General features: G+C 42.9%; 6 protein-coding genes across 9 annotated transcripts in view; 2 read left to right on the plus strand and 4 right to left on the minus strand.

Annotated features, from left to right (window-relative positions):
- Positions 1-185: 185 nt before the first annotated feature.
- Positions 186-4,065, minus strand: LOC115633759 (exostosin-3). The gene is made up of 7 exons (XM_030531234.1): positions 3,824-4,065; positions 3,493-3,762; positions 3,298-3,423; positions 1,589-3,235; positions 886-1,524; positions 448-645; positions 186-384 (listed from the first exon to the last, which is right to left on the minus strand). Exons 2-7 carry the CDS (start codon positions 3,715-3,717, stop codon positions 280-282), a joined length of 2,940 nt encoding a protein of 979 aa, XP_030387094.1. The 5' UTR covers positions 3,718-3,762; positions 3,824-4,065; the 3' UTR covers positions 186-279.
- LOC115633760 (protein dj-1beta) lies at positions 4,045-5,031 on the plus strand. Its single transcript, XM_030531235.1, has 3 exons — positions 4,045-4,332; positions 4,389-4,708; positions 4,764-5,031. Exons 1-3 carry the CDS (start codon positions 4,132-4,134, stop codon positions 4,918-4,920), a joined length of 678 nt encoding a protein of 225 aa, XP_030387095.1. The 5' UTR covers positions 4,045-4,131; the 3' UTR covers positions 4,921-5,031.
- A 152-nt stretch (positions 5,032-5,183) lies between these two features.
- On the plus strand, positions 5,184-7,651 carry LOC115629076 (conserved oligomeric Golgi complex subunit 7). Its single transcript, XM_030525396.1, has one exon. The coding sequence runs from the start codon at positions 5,251-5,253 to the stop codon at positions 7,537-7,539; it is 2,289 nt and encodes a 762-aa protein (XP_030381256.1). The 5' UTR covers positions 5,184-5,250; the 3' UTR covers positions 7,540-7,651.
- Positions 7,652-9,450: 1,799 nt separating this feature from the next.
- LOC115623736 (mitochondrial proton/calcium exchanger protein) lies at positions 9,451-16,099 on the minus strand. Its single transcript, XM_030518252.1, has 7 exons — positions 15,954-16,099; positions 15,117-15,419; positions 10,987-13,184; positions 10,818-10,922; positions 10,436-10,762; positions 10,270-10,350; positions 9,451-10,144 (listed from the first exon to the last, which is right to left on the minus strand). The coding sequence occupies exons 2-7, from the start codon at positions 15,187-15,189 to the stop codon at positions 9,740-9,742; spliced, it is 3,189 nt and encodes a 1,062-aa protein (XP_030374112.1). The 5' UTR covers positions 15,190-15,419; positions 15,954-16,099; the 3' UTR covers positions 9,451-9,739.
- A 746-nt stretch (positions 16,100-16,845) lies between these two features.
- LOC115622747 (mucolipin-3-like) lies at positions 16,846-20,800 on the minus strand. 2 transcript variants are annotated; one of them, XM_030516801.1, is made up of 4 exons: positions 20,247-20,800; positions 18,228-19,078; positions 17,424-18,161; positions 17,058-17,248 (listed from the first exon to the last, which is right to left on the minus strand). In XM_030516801.1, the coding sequence occupies exons 1-4, from the start codon at positions 20,619-20,621 to the stop codon at positions 17,170-17,172; spliced, it is 2,043 nt and encodes a 680-aa protein (XP_030372661.1). In that variant the 5' UTR covers positions 20,622-20,800; the 3' UTR covers positions 17,058-17,169. The 2 variants fall into 2 exon arrangements, with proteins under 2 accessions (XP_030372669.1, XP_030372661.1); XM_030516809.1 differs by having other exon boundaries at positions 16,846-18,161.
- Positions 20,801-21,275: 475 nt separating this feature from the next.
- LOC115621448 (receptor-type guanylate cyclase Gyc76C-like) overlaps positions 21,276-24,395 on the minus strand; it is a 58,528-nt gene continuing 55,408 nt past the window's right edge. For all 3 annotated transcript variants that reach the window (XM_030515114.1, XM_030515105.1, XM_030515122.1), the window contains 3 exons: positions 24,104-24,332; positions 23,878-24,042; positions 21,276-23,803 (listed from right to left, as the gene is read on the minus strand). In XM_030515114.1, the coding sequence (XP_030370974.1) occupies positions 21,920-23,803; positions 23,878-24,042; positions 24,104-24,332 (2,278 nt within the window). In that variant the 3' untranslated portion in view covers positions 21,276-21,919. The remainder of the gene's footprint in view (positions 23,804-23,877; positions 24,043-24,103; positions 24,333-24,395) is intronic.

Raw genomic sequence — 24,395 nt, forward strand, 5'->3', positions numbered from 1 at the left:
AAAATGTATGTATGCACGAATAAGGTGTTAGAGTAGGTTGTATAAAAAAATGAAGCTTTTTTAAAGTATTGACTAAAAAATGACACACACGCACATTATATACACGGATACAATATATATATATATATATATATATATATATATATATATATATATATATATATATATATATATAAGGTACAAGACTTAACATCTATCTTATGCTCACTTTGTGCTTAAGAACTAATCGGCAGCAGGACAAAGTGTAAGTGTTCATAGAGATATGAGAGCACAAAGCTCCTAGATATATTTGAAGCACTTTTGCTTGTCATGTGGTATGCGCGTCTTGAAGAGGATCGAGTCGGCGCGATATTGTGTATTGAGCAGCGGCGTATAGCCAAAGACCTGTAAATTATTCATATTATACTATATAGCATACGCATAACATATTTGTTCTTATGATTTTACCTGACTGAAGAAATTGATGCATTTGTGACGTTCCTGGAAGTGCGTATCGTCTTCGCTGAGTGATACGGGACACCCGGGACAACGGAATGTCCAACGGGATGTGACCTTTACGGGCGGTCTTCTAGTAATGTGCGAAACAAGGAAATTCATTGCAATATCCTCGCAATTCATGTACTCATCCACCTTATCGCGTATGGCCTGTAAAGTGGTACAAATTTAAATGTATGGTTATGTATGGATAAAAATTATATTTGAAAACACAGCTTGTTCTACAGTCTTAGAAATATAAAAATTCATGGCGAAATGTTGGGTTCATTTTTCAGACATGTCTACCGATTTGTGTCGCTCTTCTACTCTATTCCTTTAAACCTTTCAGATACTGCCATCTACTCCTTACTAGTGATATGTTTTGGTTTAATTAATAAATGTAAATCTTACCTGCGGCAGGTGATATGTGTACAGGTACATGTAGTACTTGTGTAGGAAGGCAGCACCGGTAAGGACCATGCTCAGTTCGCAGCTGTAGTTGGAGTTGTAGTGCCACATGTTATTGCTACTCAGATCCCAGGCATGATACCGGCCTGGGAAGCCGACCACGCGGTCGCGATGCTCGCGCCAGACACGAAAACCAAATAGGATTTCGTCGTGTCGCAAATGGGCATCGTCATCGACCGAGAGAACTGCTTCGGTTTCAATCACATCGAAGGGTAGAAAGCGATTATTGAGTGAATTGCGTGGAGCTCGAACGACAGCAACGGGCACGCCAATGTCCGGCCAGCGCAGATCATCTAGAGGTGGCTTGGGCGAGTTCCAGACAACAACGACCTTATGAAGATAGGGTAAACCATAGAGCCGGCCCAGCGAGTCCATCAGCACCTGTTCTCGCTCGTAAGTGAGAATAACAATTGTAAACTGTTCTCGTGGATAATTTCCACCCAGAGCTTCGCTAAATTCTTTGCCAGCGCCACCAATTCCCTTGCCAATCGGTCGAAAACCTGTATGGGAACCCATGAACTTGGCTTCCGACGGCAGAGCCGGATCGAATGGTAGTTGTGGATACATATAGAAGGGGTCAACCTACGAAAAATTGCAGACTGCTAAGTAAAAGTGGGAGTAGGTGTTATATATATGGGCAACTCACCCAATCATTCCAGGCCTCCTTTGACTGGATGCGTAAAATTGTGTAGTTGCGCCGAAAGGCGGGACTTGCATACGGTGGCTCAATGGGACCAAGTGACTCTTCCGGTTCTGTGTCCATGCCCACGGGCGGATCTGACTTGAGCGGTATGAATGTGCTATTGAAAACGCTCTGGGCTATAATGGGCGGCACTGGTCGTGGCGGTATGCCCAATCTATCACGCAGGCTAGCAATTACAGTGTCTACTGTGGCCTGCACCGAGCTAAGATAGCGCTCCCAGATCAAGCGCCCTTGTCTTCGCAGTAATAATAAATCGGCATCCTGGACTGCACGCAGCAGGAAATGCAATTCCGTAATGCGGGCCTTGGGCAATAAGAGTGCCACACGTCGCCAATCGATGGTCTCAGAGTAAGGAAGGCGCAATTCATCGGCACCTAAAATGACGGGAACAGCACCGGAGCGCAATGCTTCGTATAGTCGGGCCAGCATCAATGTTGAGCTAACGCGCTGCGACAGCGGTGGCAGAATTAATGCAAACGTAGAGTCCTTTAGCAGTTGCTTGCGCGAAGAATCCGATCCGCAAAGCGTCCAATCGGTCACAGCATCTGAGTCGTGCTGCTCTGTGGCTGGCACACATTGGAATTGCAACACAAATTGATCCTGAGTGGCACCTTTGGACATATCTTTCAAGTGTTCCAATATGAAGTCGTCCAGGGGATGGGTACCCATCTGAGGCTCCTCCAATAGTGGACGCAGCTCACCTTGAAACGTGAGCAGATATTTGCGGCGTGCTGGCACCATGCTGGCACATTCCTGCCATACATCACCGCCAGGTGGTCCCAATATGGGCGGCACAATAAGGTCGTAGTTGGGCCGAAATTGTTCACGTTCGAAGGCACTCTGCACGACAATGGCGCGCATGGTGTTCTGTTGGAGCAGTGCATTGGTCCGACGTGAGTTCAGGTCACGTCGCGCCAAATTTAACAATACGTGATTGCGTCCATCGCCACCCCAATAAGGCAGCTTATACAGGCGTTGCATGTCAATGGGTGAGGCGCCTTCATTACCGACTTGACTCGGAGCCGTGGTGCGCAGCTGTTGATGTTCCGCCTCCTGCGCAGCGTAGCGGTTGTTGCGCAACAAATCTTGCTCCAAAAGCGCCTCGCCCACCAACACCAGATAAATGCAAGCATGCTTCGGATCGTGCACAATGTGCGCATTGTAACCCAATGTTTGCTTAAGCGTCGTTTTCAAAAAACCATCGATATCGTAACCGGCCCGCTGCACGTTATACACATCCGGATCGTAGAGGTAGACGGGAAAACCGGAAGTGAGACTGCAACGTGAATGATCGAAGCAATTGTGCATCTCGCAAGATTGGCTCACTCCGCTGGCTACAGGGTTCATTTTACGTGGCAGCGAGTTGGGGAAAAGAGTGCGCGGCAATGCCAAGTCCGGTGTATTACGCTGCACAGCCTCACGTTGGGCCACCTGTGCTTGCGCCACAGAGATTTGAAGGCGATCTAGCTCAGTTTGTTCGCGTTGTAATTCTTGCTTATGCTCCTCGATCTTCTGATTGTACTGACTAATATCCGACTGAAGTTTTTGGCGACGTGACTCAAGTTCTCGCAGCTCTACGGAAACGGTGCTCTGTCGGATGAAAGAAGTCGTTAATACAAATTTCGCTTTAATTACACTCATTAAACACTGACTTTGATTCTAAGCATCTCTTCAATGCGCATCTTTAAATCGGTTGCCCGCATGGCACTGAAATCCTCGTAAGCGTCTAGCAATGGTCTACTTCGATGCACATCCGTAGGTGGCGTATCCTGCTCTGCCTGTTAAGTAATAACAATTCATGATATAATATTGTTAGCTATAAATAATAAATTGTGTATCATTCTCACATTCAAGAGCTTGCGATGCGCCAACAAAGGCAACAGTACCAGCAACAACAATATGAGTATTGTCACCTTATACAGGCGATACTGACGCAACCACGAGACACCCATGCTGTGCCGTTGATGATGCGACCTTTCGTTGCTCTCCAATGGTTGATAAGCAGTGCCACTGTCGCTGTCGCCTCCGGAGGGTTTGCTGTTGCTGCTGCTTAGGTCAACAGCCAGAGACATCTTATGTGCTGAGCAGCAATTCAGCGACGGCCACAGCCCCGCTCACTGGAACAAACTTTGTATCAACTCCTTACGAGCTATTGCATATTTTGACGCATCATATTACAGCATTTCACTAATAAGGCAGCATTTATATAAAAAGAACTGTGTTCTCATTTCTGCAAAATCTTTGACGGTGCATTTTGGCGTTTGGCTTTATTTAGCCCGTTAGTAGGCGCTGATAAAAGAATTGTGAAAAATTGTTTTGAGTTACACTGTACTTTAAATACGGTTTGATTGACAGCTAATTTAAAAAACAAAATGTAAAAACAATATTAAAAAGTCGAAATAAGCACATCAAAATCAAACCCAGTTGCCACCTCGTTAAAATAACATTTAATATAAAAAGCCTTAAAACAGCTGTTACCGTCAGCCATGTTTAGTACACTGCGAAGGTCATTTAACATTGGTATAAATAGTATTTTTTGGAGGAAATCTAAAGCCGGCCCAAGCGCACAATTTCCCTCCTTGCAGTATTCCAATTGCAATATGTCGAAGACCGCGTTGATAATATTGGCTCCCGGTGCCGAGGAAATGGAATTCACGATTGCCGCTGACGTGCTGCGTCGTGCGGGCGTAAGTTTTGACCGCCTTATATCAGCATTTACCAATTTAGTCGATTTCGCTTGCAGATTGCTGTCACAGTTGCAGGTCTGAATGGTCCGGACCCAGTGAAGTGTTCCCGTGACATTGTTATATTACCAGACACATCACTAGAGACTGCAGTGGCCCAGAAGTATGATGTTGTTGTGCTGCCAGGTGGCCTTGGGGGATCCAAGGCGATGGCTGATTCACAAATAGTGGGCGAGCTATTGCGTGCGCAGGAGGGCGATGGACGTTTCATCGCAGCTATTTGCGCTGCCCCAACAGCTTTGGCGGCTCATGGCATTGCCTGTGGTAAAACTCTTACTAGCTACCCAGCGATGAAAAAGCAATTGGAAGACAAGTACAGGTGAGTGCAGTCAATATTAATATATGGGTAGTCCTACTAAGATGGTAAATTTCAGCTATGTCGATGACAAGAATGTTGTCCAGGATGGTAATCTCATAACTAGTCGTGGTCCCGGTACAGCCTATGACTTTGCGTTGAAGATTTCGGAACAATTGGTCGGTGCTGAAAAGGTGCAGGAGGTGGCAAAGGGGATGCTTTTGACTTATTCTTAAGCAAAAAAATACTTGTAGTTGGTCAAAGCAAAAACTGCGGTATTCGCTAGTCGAACATTTAATATTGTATTGAACAAATATTAATATACATATATACAGGTAAAAAGTATACATAATTATTAAATAAGTGGGAAAAGGATGAGGAAAATGCTATGTTATTCAACAGTAATTTAACATAGCGCAGCTTAAGATACCTGTTACTTTTTGATTTTAAAACAGCTGTTCGTCGAGTGTTCATTGCGAATGTCAAAAAGTAGGAAGAAGCAGCACAGCTAATTGCAATTCATAAACATTCCTTACATTTTGTGTAAATTGTGCTGTAGTTTAAAAATGGATATATCCGCCTTGTCGGAGGACAACTTTAGCGCTGCCGAGTGGATAAATGCAAACTACAAGAAATACATCGAAGAAAACGCCGGCTTAGCGGGAAGCGCTGCTGAGCCGGATCCGGCAGCCACGTCTTTGGCTTTTATTCAGAGCTACGTGTCCAAGTTACAGCTTTATGTGCAACAAGTAAATTATGCTGTCGAGGAGTCTAGTCAGCAGGTAGTGGCGAGTATGCCGCGAATCGCCAAGGAGGCGGCAACGCTGCAAACCGATGTTGAGCAGCTGCAGAAGCGTATGAGTGCCATGCGCCAGGAAGTTGCGGCCGTCCAGGACGAGACAGGTGATTGCATGGCCACATTGGAGCGCCTCAATGCTATGCAAACAAAACTCCAAGCAGCAAAAGAATCCCTGCAGGAATCCGATGGCTGGGGCAATCTTTTGGCCGAACTAGAGGATTGTTTCGAGCGCAACGATCTGAAAGGGGCTTGTGAAAAGCTGGCGCAGCTCCAAAAATCTCTGCAAGCTCAGGAACAACTGCCCGGCCATGCGGAGCGTCTCACTCAGGTTGAGGATTTCAAGAATCGGCTTGAGGCTTTGGCCTCGCCCAGCGTGGTGCAATGTTTCGCCGAATCGCATCTGGAGCAGGCACAGCGCTATGTGCAGATCTTCACCAGCATCCAGCGCCTGCCTCAGCTCCAGCAATATTACCGAGCCGTGCAAAAGAATACGTTGCAGCAACAGTGGAAGCAAACGCTGGAGCTACAGGCAGCCGAAACGCAACAACAGCAGCAACATTTCCTTACACTCTACTATGATCAGTTGCTGGAGCATTGCCAGCGTCAGCTCAAGTGGTGTACTCAGCTGTTTAATGATGATCCGGCCGAAGGACAGGCACAGCCTTTTCGGGTCATTGCCGAACTGCTGCCGGCATTGCAACCTACACGTGATGCCCATATTTTGCAATTGCTGAAGACATCCAACGAGCGCCTGGAACTTCTCGCCCAGTTCGCCCAAGCCAATGATAGTTTTGTACTGCATCTGAACGCATTTCTGGCGCAGTCCAACATCAAACTGCCGGCGGATTTGATGAGTCAACTGGGCGATGCAATCTACGAGTATTTCTATAAGTTCATACAGCAGTATCCGCGGTTGGAAGAGACACAATTATCCACGCAAGTGGATCGGCTACTGGCGAACCAGTCCACGCCCAGCGAAGCAGTGCGTCATCTGGAGGAGAGCACACGGAAGTTATACGAATGGTTGCAGCAGGCATGCGTCCGCTGTTCCGATATCACCAACGACCTCGCCCTTTGCAAACTCGTAACGCTGCTAAATGGAATTTTCAAGCGCCAGTTAGAGAGCTTCAGCAAATCGCAGCGTCAGCTTAGCTTGAGCGTGGGCAGCAGCAGTGAGACGGCGCGCAGTGAGAATTGGTCGCTGCTCCAGTACACCATGTCCCAATTGCAATGTCTGGCCGACTTTCAGTTGCAGCTCCACAAATTCGAAGAGATGCTGCACACGCGCATGTCCACATTGTCGGAACGACTGCAGCAAAGTGCGAACGGAAGCGCTATCAGCATCTATCGGACGTATGATCGAGCGGCACAACAACAGCTCCTCGCCAGCATTGCTGACTATCAACAGAAGCGCGCCGAGGCCACCGCCACAGCGACCAATGTTGACACCCTGGGTATATTTCCACAAGTCTACAGTAGCCTCAAGACGCACTTTACTGAGACGCACGACATTACCCTGAACATTTTACTGCAGCCTATCGAGGTTCATTTGGCCCACATTCGACCGCCAGTCGATGCGCAGGCCCATCCTTCTGCGGCCATGGACCTGCCCGCCTTCAGCTTTGCGCCCCAGGAATGCATCACACAAATTGGCCAATATTTGCTCACACTGCCGCAACATTTGGAACCGTTGTTACTCTCACCGTCGGCACTGCTGAAACAGGCCTTGGAGCTGTGCAATATCAAGTATATCCAGTCCATACCCTGTGCGGATGTGCTCCTTTCGCTCGTCGTTGAACAGTGCTGCGTGCTATATCAAGCGCAGATTCTGCAAATCAAGTCTCTGCCCGCCTCGGCAGCCACCCAACTGGCAGTCGATATTGAGTACTTGTCCAATGTATTGGAGGAGTTAGGTTTGAACATCAATTTGCAGTTGTCCCACATTTTAATTCTACTTAAGGCCGCTCCGGATCAATATCTGATACTTAGCAGCGGCTGTGAGCCACGTCTGGTTACGGCCATTCGCCAAATGCGCAACATAATATCGACGCAATAAATATTTGTAATATTAATAACCATTTACCTATAAACATATGTATACATTGATAACATTATTAAAAATTGGGCTTTAATATTTAATAGCTTTCAAAGCCCCAGCTTGCCTGCTATAGGTATTTTTTAATTCGTTAGAAATGGAAAATTCCACGTAAATAATCCTTTTGGATGTCTATAATTCGCTAGTGTCAAGTTATTTTGATCTCCAGCAAGTAAGCGAGCCGACTGGGATTTAAACTCTGAATGTAAGCAAAACAAAAATTAAATAAAGTGAAGTTGGTTGCTCTTCAAAAGTAAACAAACGCGATCCTTACGGTGCCTTGCGAAACGTAAACAAATTGGGGCTCTCCCATTGGCTGCATTACAAATGTAAACAAACGCGATCTTACGGTGCATTGCGAAAAGTAAACAAAAGTCAGCTGTTTAGCTTTAAATAAACAAGCTGCCTACTGTCCATTTATGTTCGCCTGGTAGATAGTGCGGGTTTATGCGTCGTTAAAAGGCCAACTTGGGCGGTTGGGAAATTTAATTTTTTCGGTTTGGATATGAAATTTGCATTCAATTCGGGTATTCATACACCAGGCGAGCATAAGTGAACGGCAAGTAAATAACCCGGCTGGGATTTAAATTCTGAATGTAAGCAAAACAAAAAGTAAGCAAAGTGAAGTTGGTTGCTCTTCATATGTAAACAATCGCGATCCTTACGGTGCTTTGCGAAACGTAAACAAATTGGGGCTTTCCTATTGGCTGCACTTCAAATGTAAACAATTGCAATTCTAACGGTGCTGCCCGAAATGTAAACAAAGATCAGCTGTTTAACTTTAAATAAACAAGCAATGCAGTTGCCTACTGCTCATTTATGTTCACCTGATAGACAATGCTGGTTAAAGTGTCGTTCAAAGGGCGCCGCCAACTTGGGCAGTGCAAACCAGCAAACGTGATGACGTATGTTATTCACAGCTTGGCCTGTGCAAACAAAGTACACGTAAGAAGCAGGAAGCTTCTCCGACCCTATAAAGTATATAAAGAGAAATCGATCTAGACATGTCCGTCCGCAAGGACAGGCCAGTTCAATATATTTGCGTATCGGGATAATATCAGTATTTATATATTTTTAACCCAGGCTTAAGCAAAAAATCACCCCGAAAGCGTTAAGACAAATAAACCAGACTAAACAGGCACACATTCACCAAGATCGTGGCAGTATTCGATAAGATATATCCGCAGATTTCCCACAAAATATTGACGATGGGATATGCTGTTGTCAGCACTATTTTTGTACTAACTTTTATTACACTTCAAGTCGCGAAATTCTTTTCACAAATTATTTGTACCTAATTATTAATTTATGCTTAAGCAAAATGTTTATTTTTTTTTAAATTATCACGTGGTTTTTACGCTAAGTTAACCATTCAAATATTTTCATTTCAACATAACTCATTTGTTGGTGTACATAATAGAAATTATAAAATGTAAAATAGCACTTTGCCTAACAACCACAATCGCTCAAAATGTGGATCACCCTTGTGACAGCAAAAGAAGACAGGTGGAGGTGTTGGTTAAGCACAATTATTCTAAAACTAATGCATTGCAAATCAGGACATATATGTATAAGTAGATCGCTCATATGAGCTCGCATTAAATAGTTCAATAGAAGTCGAAACTTTTTAAGCTTGCACCCGTGTTTGCTTAATTTGGTTGGCAAATAACTTTCTTGTTCTTTGTTATCGTTATTTGTGCTATACTTTGGAATTTAATTATATCAATATTAGATTAGAACCTATACTTGAATCCAGTTTTTTCAATTACCGATATACTTTTCGTTCATTCTGCTTTAAGCTTACTAATAAATAATTATATTCAACCTAAAGCCTCGTGCGACAATCGAAAAAATGGCAAACTGCCCATTAGATTAGAGTTAAATACACAGTTAAAATTTTCTTTACGAATAGATTTGAGTTTCCGCACTATTAGTAACTCAATTAATTGGGTACAATCGGCGCAATTACATTCGCAATGCTGACAAAATGTCAGTCAAACAGTGATGCTGACAGATTCGACAAACGTTATTGAATGCGTTGGATAGTTTATCGCTCAGTTTCAGGTAAATTTTCATCATTTTTAATGGTTGTCGTTGTCTTCCCCTTCTTCGTCCTTATTGTCGTTGTGGCTTTGCCAGCGTTAGCCGGCGTAGATCCATATCAGAGAACCTTCTTTACGCTATCCTGGGGCAATGCAGCTGTCGAAACGGTGGCGGTGGCCTTTGTGGATGCAGGTGGTTTTGGCTTGGCTGACGGTGAGGGCGGACTTGTTGGTATCGTTGGTGGAACGCTTATTTCGGTTGTTGGCAGCAGTTTTTCTATCTGCCGTTCGGCCGCTTCGCGAATCACAGCATCGGAGGTCGGTATTCCCGATCCTCTGGTACTGTTCGTTGTACCCATCTTAGGCGCCTCACCTCCGCCAAAAGGTTGGTTTGTGCCCCCCGAGGCTTTGGGCGGTGTACGTTTGTTTGGAGCATTGGAACCGGGCTTATCGTCAGCTGGGGGCTGTGGATTTAGTTCCTTGGCGTTGTCCTTCAATATTTTGGCCATATCCTTATGCGCGGGCTGTAAGTGAAAAATATAAATTGTTATTAAGTTTTAGGATTATTAATGACTTAAAACAAATTCGGGTTCGAGAATTAATTGTATTAACTTGGTTTGAATATGTTGGGTTTTTATTTGAATAGTACCTCAACTTTAAGGCCTTTGGCTACGTCCTTTAACTCATCAACATTTAGATTTGCCTTCTTTTTCGCCTTTTCAAGTGCAGACTAAAAAAAAACAACAAAAAATTCGTTATAGTTTCTGTAAAATCAATTGAAAATAAAATATGTTGGGTTCTAATTTTAATTATACCTCATCTTTAAGGGTCTTAGCTGTGTCATTTAACTTGTCGACGAGCTGATTTGCCTTTTCTTCAGCCTTTTCAAGGGCACCCAATTCCGTGGCAATATCTTGAATCTCTTTAGCCGAATCATGAATATCGTCTACTAGTTTGGCCATTTCCTTGTCCGTCTTCTCAACCTCTGCTTTCAGTTTCTCAGCCTCCTTAATGCTCTTCGCAATGGCTTTTTCGATCTTTTGCTCAGCGTGCAGTATCTGCTCCTTGTCGAGTAACGCAATTAGCTCTTCGATAGCCTTATCGCTCAACTTAATATTGTCTCGTCCAAGAGACTCGAGCACCTGGGAAGTAGAGGATTATTATCATGAGATTCAAAACTCAACTTGTGTAACATACCTTGCGTATTTCATTGACAGTCACCACACCATCCTTGTCAGCATCGAATTTATCCAGAACGGTTTCGATGTGCTTGAGGCGCGCCTCATCGGACGTTTCTTTTAGCTGTACAATGGGATTGAGTTTGAAAAATTCTTACAAAAAGCTTAATAATGGGTGGCCTGCTTACCATTTTGATGTTCAGCATTAGATCATCAATACGGACGATTTCTTCGTGACGACGCTTTGAGGCCTGCTTCGTCAGTAGATCAGTGAACTCCTCCAACTGTTTTTTGTCAATTTTTGTCGCCTCGCTGTCGATGCTTTGCACGACTTTTGTGATCTCATGCACCGAAATGGCACCATCCTTGTCCGCGTCTAGCTTAACCATCAGATCTTCAACCACTTTGAATCGTTCCTCATCTGAGGATTCCTTCATACGACGAATGGTGGCCACCAGCTCGTCGATGTGCACCACTTCTGCACGCGGCGCTGCAACTGATGAATAACCACTGGTTTCGACCTTCTTTATGTGCGCTTGACGGTTCTCCAAATCGTGCAGAACAGTATCGAGCTGCGATATCATCTTGTTCACACGGTTATACAATAGTTTGGCAGCCCGACTTTCGCGCACCGGCTCCTTAACCACTTGCCGCACCTCATGCAGCTCCTCGACATCGTCCTTGTAGTCACGTAGTTCCTCCTTTAACTCCTTGATCGTCTCTTTTTCAACAACCAGTTGTTTGTCAGTGGATAATGACTTCAATGCGTCGGAAAGCAGCTGCACATCCGTAGAGGAAATTCCATCTGCTTCCTTTTCTGGCTTGCTGTCTAGACAGTCTAAGGTAGAATCCAACACTTTTGCCTTTGCTAGATCCTCAGCATAAACGTAGGGCGCTGGTATGTCCTCCTTGATCGCCGATCGCTTGGCGATCTTCTCCTCTTGTTCCTCCAGACGTTCTTCTTTGATCCTACGCTCTTCCTCTTGTATGACCTGGATCTTCGTCTTATTGTCCACCTTACCTTCTCGTTCACCAATAGCATGACGAGTGTGAGCGGCTACTGCGTCTGGCAACACGCGCATCGTCTCCTTGAGTTTATCGGTGGTGATGCTATCGTCCGAGATAAGCATGGCGCGCGAAAGCAGCAACAAGGTGGGTGGAACCTGCTCGTTTAGGGACAGATCTATCCATTCTTTAAGCTGAAAGCGCAAACGCTCCGCTGTAAGACCGTAAGCTCGCATGCCTCGGGCCTTGCACGCTTGCTGAAGTTCAAAGAGATCAAGCGAATCGACGCCCTCACGTGCTATTACACGATCATCAGTGGCCAGCGAGCGTAACTTGAGACGCAACTGGAATCTTAACAGCATCGTGGTCCCGATCGTGTTGAGCTCTAGAACACGACAAAGCGCAGCAAGTTGCTCCCTCGATAGCGAATCTAATGTGATCTCATCATCAAAGCGTTTGGCATACTTAATGATTTCTTCATTGCCCACATATTCGTTGGGGCTGCGAATCCTACGAAAGAAATCTTCGAAGTCTTTAGCCTCTTGGCTTTTGTGCTCTTTGTGCTGTACTGGCATTTGGCCGAGCGTTTTTTGTAAAAACTTGGCTACTTCCAGGCGCACTCCCAAGGACTGACGCAAGCGCTCCTGCCGATCCTTTGCTGTTTGGAACGTCGAGGGCAACATGCCAGGAAAGAATTTGATAAAGACAGGCAATAGTAACTCCATGAAGGGCACCACAATGAAGACTGAGAAGGGTATGAGTCGAAACAGATCTGAGGTGGTGCGCATCAATTGTTTATTCTCACGGCGCGTCATTGTTTTGCCATTAAGTACTCGCCACAATAGCTTCGTGCTGATCGCCACATCAATAAACAGGAGCCGAAAGCCATGGTAATAGTGCAATATTTCCTCCCAAATGACTTGTTGCATTGGCTTTTTGGGTTTTGTTTTTACTATTGTGTTCGGGGCTGCCTCAGCTACTGCTACCTGCGCTGTCGCCGAGCCTTTTGTACTTTCTTTCATTACGCCAGCTGCTGCACTGGTCGCAGTTGCTGCGGCTGTCGTAGTAGTTGCTGGCTGCCCATTGGCCACTTCCTTCATGATCTCCTCGACTTTCTCTTTTTGTTGATTTTTCAGCTTTTTCACTGTGGCATCCACTTTTGATTGGGACGCCTCATGAAGAGCTCGCGAAACGTGAAGATGCCGAATACCATAGCTGGAGTACGGATGATGATATCGCAGGGGCACATGAAATGAAGAAATCGAAGCCGTTTCTATCACAGTGGGGTGTTTCTTATTCTGCAGGATCTGTGCACGCCGTCCAGACGTCTGTTCTGCATTGTGTTTCGTTGCGCAACAGACGCAGTAATTCGTTCGGAGATCTGAGATGGCAGATGAGAGCATTGAATTAGTTAATCAATTGGATAGATTATTAAATTTATTTTTTTTGAAGAAACAGTCAGTTGGCGCTTAGAAGTCAAAGGACCGACTTAAATTGCAATTTAGTAAATAAAGGTTAAGTGGTTCGATTCCAATGAGTCAACTTGCGTCGACACGAAAGAGAATGCAATTCGTTAAAGGACCATAAACATCAATTACAAACATATACTACACGTATTTATTTCTGTTGCTTTTAAAAAAATATTCCGTTAAAGTGTTGTGCACACCCTTTAGAAAAATATTCAAACTTTTAATGTCCCAATAAGTTCTGGGAAAACAATTTAAAACGTAAAAAAAGAATTTTTGACTCTTGGCACCGGCTATTAGACCACATTAATGTGTTGACTCGGTGCGGCCCCAATGCAAACATCGTACTAAAATACATTACAGAGGGTCGACGAAAAGAGGTTTGTGTTCAAATTTATTGAAAAGGTCGAAATGTAGCCGGCTATTTTAAGTGGGCCACAAAATGTAAAACAATACCAATAAATTATTAATCATGTATAAGAAGAACAACAATAATGCTAAACACCTATTACTTTATCAACAGAACTTTCCACTTGATTACGTCGCGATCAGCCGACAAATTGATAAATAAAAACGAACACAAAAACAAAGGCTAAAAAATGAGCACTTGGATTGCTGAAATGGCACAAAGGTTTCTTATGCAAGGAAATTAATATGAATGCCTATCTACGAACGTAAGTTTGTATAGTATATACATATATACGTGTACATACGTATGTATGTACTTAAGAATAAAAGCGTAAATTTCTGAATTTTCTTTCTCACAAGTATCAAAAAAGAAAGTGCGATGCATTGAAAAATGTTCGCTAGCCGCCATGTTAGTTTCACTTAATTCACTTTTCCTTTTTCATTTGGTGGGTATTTGGCAGATTTTCAAATGCTTTCCTTAAATAATTCATCACATTCAATGTAAACAAGCTCAAGGTAACAGTGCGATGAACAAATTAAAAGATAAATGCAACGATTGCAGTCAAGAAAGTGAGAGGAAAGAGCAGTTTGGTTTATTTGCGTTGGACTGGACGCAATGTACAGGGTGTTGGGGTATTTGTGCGATAGTCACGGCGTCAGTCTGTCTGCCTATTTTTGCGCACCTGTACATACATACAAATGTACATGTATGTATGAGTCGTTATTCTTCTGCCTTTGCTGACGTTGTGTACACGATATAAAATAAATGTTCCGGTTTTTTTCGCTCGCAATACATTCAAGATGTTTATTTTTTCAATATATATATGTATGTGTTAATAATTAATGTACATACATACAATATTCCCACCCCTTAATTATTTTGTGCGTCACATATAAGCCAAAATTATTTACAACAATTTGAGATTTCATAGATAAGGCAGAAGGGAACGTTTCAAAAGTCCAAATATAACGACCGATGTATATGTACATACAGAAGTTTTTTCGGCAAGCAAACAAGAAAACGTGAAAACAAAGCATGTAAATTAAATTAGCAGTAAAAATGTGAATGACAGCAACAAGTTGAGCAGGTGATATCACCTGAGCGTGTCTAACAAGGCCAGGTAGATAGATTAACTGTTGATGAATGCACCCTGTATGGCATTGTTTTTGCAACGCACTTTTATAAGGGACGAAACAATATGGAATGGCGTTGCAACGAAACAGCTGTGCTTGCCGAATGCGGAGGTAGTCAAAACAAAATAAGTATTGGATAGCAAACGCACACACATATCACGCGAGGGACACATACATATGTACATACACACACATTGTCAGGTTTAGTGGTTGTACGTAAAATCAATGGAAACTTTTCAGCCTTGGCATTGCGTTTTTGTTTTTGTCTGATTTTTTGTTCGTGTTTGTTATGGGTTGGGACTTACAGCGCTTGTAGAAATTTTGGATAATGTGGTTTGATCTCGCATTCGGCCCCTTATGACGCAGTAGTGCATTCATGTTGTTTGTGTCGAAGCGGCTGCGGGCGTGATAAGTTGTTGTTTATCCAATTCCAGAGAACTTCAATATTATAATTTTGAATTTCCGATACACTTTCTAAGATGTACCTTTGGATTAGTTGTCGTAGTTGTTGTTTCTTTATGCTATTGTAGTTCTTATTGCCGTTTTGTTGTTGGTACAACGTTACGTATGGGGAATTTTGAGTTCAAGCCCGCTTTTGAGGTTAAAGCCTACAAATAAAAGAACTGTTGTTAGTGTCACGATAAATTTAGTGAACAATATTATTGCCGAAAATTAAAGATTTGATCACGCAATTGTTTGATGTCAAAAATAAAGTCAAAACTGTTGACATAGCTCCTTCACACATATACATTTAAGTACCCAAACATATGTAGATGTATTTAAAAGGACGCAGCGGCAACAAAGAGTTGAACTTATTCGCAAGTATTTATTGTAAATCTGTACACATTCACATATCGATATACATATGTTTGTACGTATTTATGTACATTTATATATTTCTATACCAATGCATACGTCATCTAGACACACCGCACACTGTGATAGCTGGCAAAATTTGTCAGGCGATTGTTTTGTTGTTGCTCGGCACTTTCCGAAAATTACACAACCATAGAAGCTAATTTCACACAACAGGCACCTTGTCTTGTTAGCTACTGGCAAGACAATGTACATCGCACAAACAGCATTGAACGGTAGTTCTTAAGGCACACGCATTTAATGTGATAACTGTTCTATTACTTTACCATTCAATTTATTTTGTTCGTTATTCCAGCAATTGTGCATAAAAAATTAATGTTTATGCTGGCACTTAAATTTAGTTGCTGTGATTCGCAGTTCTCCGTGTTTCTGTGTTGCAAAAAAGTCAATGAATGGCCGCATCGATACCAACGGTAGGTTGCCACCTAAACAATTCAATATGGTATGTTGCCACTCTGTAGAAATATTCTATGCGCTTTTCACATCAAAAAGCTTTTGTCTGCTTGTGAGCAAAATTGCAGGCTTGCAGCAAGACAATGCATTATAGTAGTCAGTTAAATTATAAAAAATTTTAATTTCTTTTACTTTTGCTTTGACATTTATTTAAAAAGGCTTGTGAAGTTTTTGATTTTTACTTGGCTTATATGCCATTGACAATATTGTTAAATTCTCATGGCTGTTCCAATTTCCGAAATCGAATCATTGGAAAACAAAATTGATCCTATTCAGTTTAAAAAGTTTTCTGGTTTTTGAGGAATTTACATCAGCAATTATTTAGGTTTTGATAAAATATAATTATAATGTAATGGTTGCATGAAAATCGATAGTAAAAGCAATCGAGCGATCCTCGCCACACGGCCGTGCACTGTTACAATTTAAAAATATTATACTCAACGAGATGTTCTGCACATTTGTAAAGCAAGTTAGTTTATTCGGCGCGCAAAAGGAGCCTAAATAATACATCAAAATAAAAACAAATCCGAAATGCAATTGTTTTGCTTTTGAAAAGTATGTAGGTACATACATACATGCGTATGCCCAATCTAATAATTGGGTGAAAACAATAGACTTCAGGATGTTTGGTGTAAACGTCGATTTTATTTGGAAGTACACAAAGGAATTTATAAACAATACGTCTTTTTATTTCATCTAATTGAATACGTAAATTAATATTTTTTATTTTAGAACGCATATATTTTTATGAATATATGCATTGCAACAAACGTTTTCTGTACAGATAAGTATATAAATAGGTAAATGGACTTTATATCTTAATATATATTTATGATTAGTTTCTTAATTCCCGTGAATTCCATAGTACGTAAACTTGTTTGCATCATTTTCCAAATATTTTCAAAAGAATAGTCATATTCCGTCATCTAAGCATTTCGAATTGCATTGTTCTCTTCCTGCATTATATCACACACAGAGTTTATTAATATCTTTCGTTTTTCGTTAGTTATTACTTCGATCTTCTTTGACTTATACGGTGGCACAATTTTCGATTCTCAAAGGTACGTACTTTCGGGTTTTCATTTCATTAGGCATTTTCTGCAGTAAACTTTGGTGATAAATTTGAGATAAGTAAAACAAAATGCTAACAAATACATACATATTAAATTAAATGTACAAACAGCTAACTACACAACTTTCAACGCAAATAAATTTGCATTTGTACATACATATTTGCTGACTAAACTACAAGCGTTAGAATGCAACAAAATTTCTAATATTACTTTAGAATACTTGACAGGCTGGTATAGCCTGTGGCACCATTGTTGGACTCTTCCGGGCGTCGTCGGCAACAGGCACAGCAGCAAACGTTGCGCACAACATCCAGGAAAGTTGTCTGATCAAAGTCATCCATATCGTTCATAAATACGCCTGAGCTGATGTCTTCCTGAGTGCGTGTGCCAACAAACTGCTTGAGATCCGACTCTGGGAAGCCCTTCTTGTAGTACTCCTTGATCGTTTCGTATGCGTCAATGATGACTGAGATGAAGAGGGACAGCACCACATATATGTAGAGAGAAATAAAGGAGTACAGGTAGATTTGACAGAACCACCACAGCCAGTCGGCCTTGATCGATAGGGTGGCGAAGGTGGCAAACATATCGTCGCCATTAATTAACGAGAAGAGGCACTCTGAAGTGGTGGCCAGAGAGCGGAACTTCAGGTGATAAGGCCCAAGTATTAGCCAGCCACAAAATGCAAATCCCGCATATATAAGTAGGGCAGCAATAAGGAAACGCAAGATTTTCGGTGCCGCCTTTTTAAGCACCAAAATGACAACATTGTAGGTCTTAAAGAAGCCCAAATAACGCAACACACCGAACCAGACTAACAGATTTCCTACGCCTAAGAACAGCGAACAGGTATCCCACTGATCCACAACAACAAAGCGTCCTTCGATCTGCTCCTTCAACGCAGAGCCAATGATGAGTAATACATCGTTGAAGATGATCATAATATACCTTGAAGGAATTTAAAATTAAATAAAAATCCTCCGATAAATAAAGAACGAAATTAATGTTCCTTACCAAAAATTGACGAACTCCAGTCGCCCATCGAAACTCAGCTCTTTGCCTAGCTGTCTCCTGAAGAAGTTGATTGTTGTAAATCTCAATAAATAGGCACGCCACAGGGCTCGTGTGCAAAGGGCGCATGAAACCGCACACGTAAGCAATACGAAAATATTTAGGATACTTCTCAGTATGGTATCGAATTCCGCGTCGTATGTGAAGTCCGTGTCTCCTCTACACTTCAGGCGCGTGGCTGCCGCATCCAACGAGAGCAGCATCTGGCCATCATGATCCCGATTGTTAAAGTCGATGCTTACGTTGAATTTGAAGCAATCCGGACCCGCTAGTGGTCCTCCATCCGGCTTAAAGTTCACAGTTTTTATCTCAAAGCTTAATGTAGCGCTTACTAGCGATGCAAAGTTAATTTCTATGCCGAGCTGTTCCAGATATGGCTCGACTTTTGTGTTGGTAACATTGGGAGGCAATTTAATGCACAGCACATCGATTTCTGGATTGAAGATATACGACTCATTGAAACCAAAGATGGTGCCTTCACGGTAGTTTTGTAGGCATAGCACGAGAGGCGCCATAGAATTATCTATTGTTGGATAATCGTATGCGCCTATAGATCTGTTTACACGGGAATAGCCATCGACGGCATAATCGATAGTCTGAAAGAATGCATCCTTCTCGTACAGGGCAAAGGGACCCACAGCGGGCGGATAGCTCTCCACCTCGCGCGATGAGTCCCACCCCTTCAGAAACAAATGCGAGAAGGCGATGCGATTGTCCCATGTATAATTAATATGCTTATAGCGGGCATGAGCAAAAAGGCACAGCTGTATCGTCACGAGAATAATCTTCACAATCTGGGGACATAGATATATACAAACATATAAATATTCTGATACATGCTGTTGGCGAATATGCATTTACGATATCTTTGCCTACACGCTAGCAGTTATAAATAATTTTCATGCCATGCGTCATTATGTGACTTTTTCTTTTAGTTTTGCCAACCCGTTTTTGCCGCTCCCTATTCAGAACGTACCCAAAATTGCGCCAATTAATCATACATAGTAACTAAAGTACATATTGAAATCCACTTAAGCAGATATTAATCATAACAATAAGTATTTTATAGTACTGATGGGTTTTTTTGTACACTTTGCTTATTTATTTACGGGTATATGCAGTTTTAGTCAAAACATCATTCAATTATACTTGTATATGTACTGTATTTGAAATATTAGCTAATATTAGTAGTTTTATTTAATGAAAAAGTAAATATTTCCATACACAAATAAAATGGCAGTTATCGAATCAGACAGAAAACGATGCTAAATTAAATTCTAAAGCGAATAAACCGTTACAGATCTGTCTATATAGAATATTTGAAATTTGTATTAACTAATTTTTATTATATGTACATATATGCTGTAAATCTTTACAGTTGTTTAAGTTGTATGAGAAAACTTCATATGTGTACAGGATATTGAAGAGTATATGAAATCGGGGCAGCAGAAATCAGCACCTAAAATATGTTGATTATTTTGATATTACGTACTTTAAATAGACACGCACAACTGATAAGATAAACACGTAGTAGTCGTAAACTAAGCCAAAGTTTAGAACAGGTTGTAAGTGCCGAAGAAAAAGCACTCTAGGCATGACGCCACACCATGTCTAAACTGCGCCTTTGCATTGTGCCTGAATGGCTGAACAAACATTGCATTCATTTTAATTACAAAGGGAATTTAGCCAGCGGCACTGACAAAAACTGAACAAATACTAGTATTGTGCAAGCAGATCCCACACAAAAACTTCTACCGCTTGTGATGAACGTCACAATTGGCTGTAACTGATACAAAAATTTGGCACGAAAACGTCAAGCCGCCCCCTGAGTGTGAATTTAAGTCACACGACAAGCACTAATTGAGCGACACAGATGCGAGAATAATGATTAACAGCAAAGTTATGAGCTTGTTCGCAATGTAAGGAAGCTTTTAAGTATGTATGTATGTAGCATTCACTGACCTGAACGACAAACTTGTATGGAAACTTGCGCTTCGCCTGCCATTTCTCGATAGGATTCATGAAGAAAAACTGTAGCTTGCGTCTCATCCGCTCCTCGCTGTATAACAATGCGGGGGTTGCACCGCTCTCCAATAGCTGGGCAGCATCAGAGGTTGATGTCTCCGCCACAGCTACCGCCACTGGCGTTGATGACTGCAGCTGTGCCTGGCGACGCAGCAACTTGGGATCTTCATAGTCCTCGTCGCTTTCGCAGCGGGAATTCTCATCACTGCTGGGGGGAGTATGAGGATGATGCTGGGCAGCTTCATAGCTATCCGTACGGCGTTTGACAGCTGGAGCTGCGGCTTGTGCGGCTCCAGCGCCGTAGTTTTTCATTTCAATTAACTGCACTGGCTGCGTCGCGAAGGTCGCGGATGCGTTGCCTTTGTGTTTCGATTTTCTTTTGCGTTTGACTTTATTTTGTCAACATGCAAAAGAAATTCCAGAAACACGGCGAACGAGGCAAGGGGAGAAGTTAATAATACTTTCTGTTGGTTTACAACCTGTAGACGCGAATTGATTTTGAATACTGCCGAAAAAATAAAAAAATTCGACACAAATTACTTTGTTTTCACAATGATAAGATACTAGTGATGGTACTTGCATCGATAACGTGCATCACTAAGTACGAGGTCGGATTGTAAAGTAATTGTAGAAAACTTACATGTATACTGTTGTTTTCAAACAAGAGATGTACAAAGAACAAGCCCATTTATTTGTTCCAGTGGAATTGTATTGCTAAGTACAATCAAAACAAACTTCCACTAACCATACAACATGTTATTAGTGACATTGCGTACTAATACTTACGATGCCCCGATGCCTAAAACGATACTTTCAACTCGCAGCGTTACCAGCCCGTTGGGGAAGCGACGGGTCCATTTGAAATAGAGTTCAAAAATTATTATTGTGTTCTTGTTTTATATTCATCAATATATATGGCAAATTTAACAATTTTTTTTTTCAAATTTACACACATGCACACTCCAATTTCTTCCACATCTAAGTCATAACACTAGTAAAATTTATTTTAACTTAAGCCTACGTACATCACACGTACTTAATTACTAGCAAAACACAAGATTTCCTTCATTAAACTCTTTGCAATATAAATAACTAATTTTAAGCATAATTTGTTTGCAATAGCGCGCAATTGTTCCATTCTATGTAGATTTATCTCAAAAAGACAATTTTTCGCTATATGTTTTCCAATGTGTTTTATAATAATGGGCATTGTAAATACATAGATACATAAATATACACAAATATACATATAGAGCTACTACTTTTACAGAACGTACATTAATATGTTTGTATTCACTTCTTGCATACGCATTTTGTTTATACATTTATATATATAGGCATGTGTATTTTAAAACAATAACTAGTCTGAAGACCTTGTGACTAGATGATTTTTCGGCTACTCTAATATGCATGTAGGGTATACATTTACAAATATATAATATATGGAGAGTTCATATATGGGTACACATACATAAATCGGGTTGTTTATATATATAACTACATACAACAAAGAAGCCAAAAAGTTTATGTATATTTGACGTTCATTCCCGCTCGCACTTTTCCTGAGTAACATTCTCCAACCTGCTCCATCAGCGCTATTCTCGTTCTAGCTACACAATACTCTCTCGATCCCTCGGTGTGGCCGTCATATCTGTAAACGCGCTGCGCACACCCTGCACACTACTCGGCGATATGCTGACACGCCTTAGGGACGCGTCGCTATTTCTCAGGCCATTGCCTTTGAAGAAATTCGCCACCCAGTTTCCAAACTTTCCACCTCGCCGGTGCGTTGAGGCTGAAGCAAAATCTCCCCCTGCTACCTGTATGTCATGACCCGTCTGCGACTGACGCCCATCAACGTCGGGCGCATAACTGACACTATTGCCATGGCCTCCTACGCCCGGCTCCATGTGCTCTAGCGACCGCCAACGCTTCGAATGCGATTGCAGCTCTTCAGGTGGGGTTGTTAATGAGGCCTGGCGTTGGAGCAGCGGCGAATGCAGATCATCCTCAATCGTCATACCGCCGTTGCAATTGTTATTCAGATGTTTGTGTGCCGGCAACAGCATACCTGTTGCTCCTCCTCCAGCACTCGCACTCGTGCGCCGTCGATTGGTGGCCACAATAGTAGGCGCATTAGAAAAGCTGCCCGAATACCGCAGCGTGGGCAACTGTCCATTGTCACGACGCAACAGCAGGCCCACATCGTCATCATAGCTATCATTAGCGTCCACTGGATTGATAGCCATATCAATGTGAACATCCTCATCCTGCTGTTCTCCAGTGCCTGCCTCACCATTGGGATTGCCACTGATCAGCGAAACGCCTGTGTCTAGCGAACGCGAGTTGTTCTTCGATAGCTTGGAAGGCGGCAATTTAGGCCGTTCATGTCGCTTGCGCAGCTGCTGCATGGGCATGGGATCCATGGAACGTGTCTCGCGCAGAAACAATTCTGCGATACGACGGTCGTGCTGCTGATCGTTCCCATCCACTCTGGCGCCGCCAATCTCATGCGTGGACGCAGATGCTGACACGGACAAGTGTGCAGCATTAATGATGCGATGCGGCCGCACCATGGCTAGTGGCTTGTGCAGCGCATTTGGCTGGCGCACCAGCCCGACACCAACATCCCCACCGCCGTTTAGGTCCAGCTCGATGCCCCCGCTATCAACGACGACGTCGTTTATATCACAGTTCGTTTCGTTTGTTTCGGAATGATTTAGCGTGCTGCGAGATGCGTGCGTTGACTCGAGCAACGCGTCCCCGACGCCAAGTATGCCGCCAAAGTGGCTCATACGCTCGGCAATGCTGCTGCCGCCAATGCCGGACAGACCGCCAATTCCGTTCAGTGAGGGCCGCTCCACATGCCGCTTGGCTGTCATTCGCGGCGACTCGCGCCCCATCTGATATCCAGAGCCTTGTAGGCTGTAGGTGGATTCAACATCGGCAGGTCGCGGCACACTCGAGTGACGCCTTGAGCTCGTGCCGCAATAGTGCATGGCCAGTATGCTCGGCTGCCGCGAATCCGGATTTAATTTGGGGCTCTTGCGAGGACGACTGAACAACGGTGGAGGCATATCCATCATGTCCACGGGTTTCTTCTGAATGGCCTTTTCGTTGGCGTCCGTCAACCACCAGGTCACCACCTCACCCTTTCCTTTCATACTGACGAGGCCACGCTTTTCTGTAACATATCCGCCCAGTTTGTCCAACGCCAGTTTACATTTGTTGGATATGTGTATCTTTAACGCTTCGCCGTTGCTCTCCATCCGGGAAGCTGTGTTCACCGTATCGCCGAAGAGACAATACCGCGGCATGGTCAGACCCACGACGCCAGCAACCACAGGCCCCGTGTGCATTCCAATCCTAAGCTTAAGCGTCTCATTAGGTCGGTGGGCAATGCGATGCTGCTTGACCGCATGCAGCAGGTCCAGGGCCATGGATGCAATCTCACCCGCATGGCGATCACCGTTCTTGATGGGCAGGCCAGAGACCTGTAAGTACGGTTAATAATTAGTTACGAGTACCGTCCATTATGAAACTACCCATTAATTAGGTTTATACTCACCACCATGTATGCATCGCCTATGGTTTCCACCTTGTAGACATCGTAGCCACGTATGATGCGATCAAACACAGTGTAGAGATCATTCAAAAAGTTAACCACCTGAAGCGGCGTGCTTTCAGCAGACATGGCCGTAAAACCCACAATATCGCTGAAGTAAATGGTGACCTGCATTGGCAGAAACAAATATGAAGAATAATAATATACCTGTAGATGCAATAGTACTTACCAAATCATAGGACACCGGTTCGACACCCTGACCCATGGTCAGTTTCTCTGCCACTGGTTGCGGCAGCATGCGATGCAGCAGATCCTCTGTCTTGAGTTTTTCCTCACACAGCAGACGCGTGCGCTCTGTGACAATATCCTCGAGGTTATTGGCATACTTTTCCATCATTTCCATCATTTGATCCATAATGTTTTTAGTCTTGCCTCCACGCATTTTCTTAAGACGAGTGCTGAGCAGATAAACAAAAATAACAAAATCAGCTGCCTAATTCAAACACACAATCATAAATAGA

The sequence above is a fragment of the Scaptodrosophila lebanonensis genome, unplaced genomic scaffold (assembly GCF_003285725.1).
Source record: "Scaptodrosophila lebanonensis strain 11010-0011.00,11010-0021.00 unplaced genomic scaffold, SlebRS2 tig00000001-arrow-pilon, whole genome shotgun sequence".
NCBI lineage: Eukaryota > Metazoa > Arthropoda > Insecta > Diptera > Drosophilidae > Scaptodrosophila > Scaptodrosophila lebanonensis.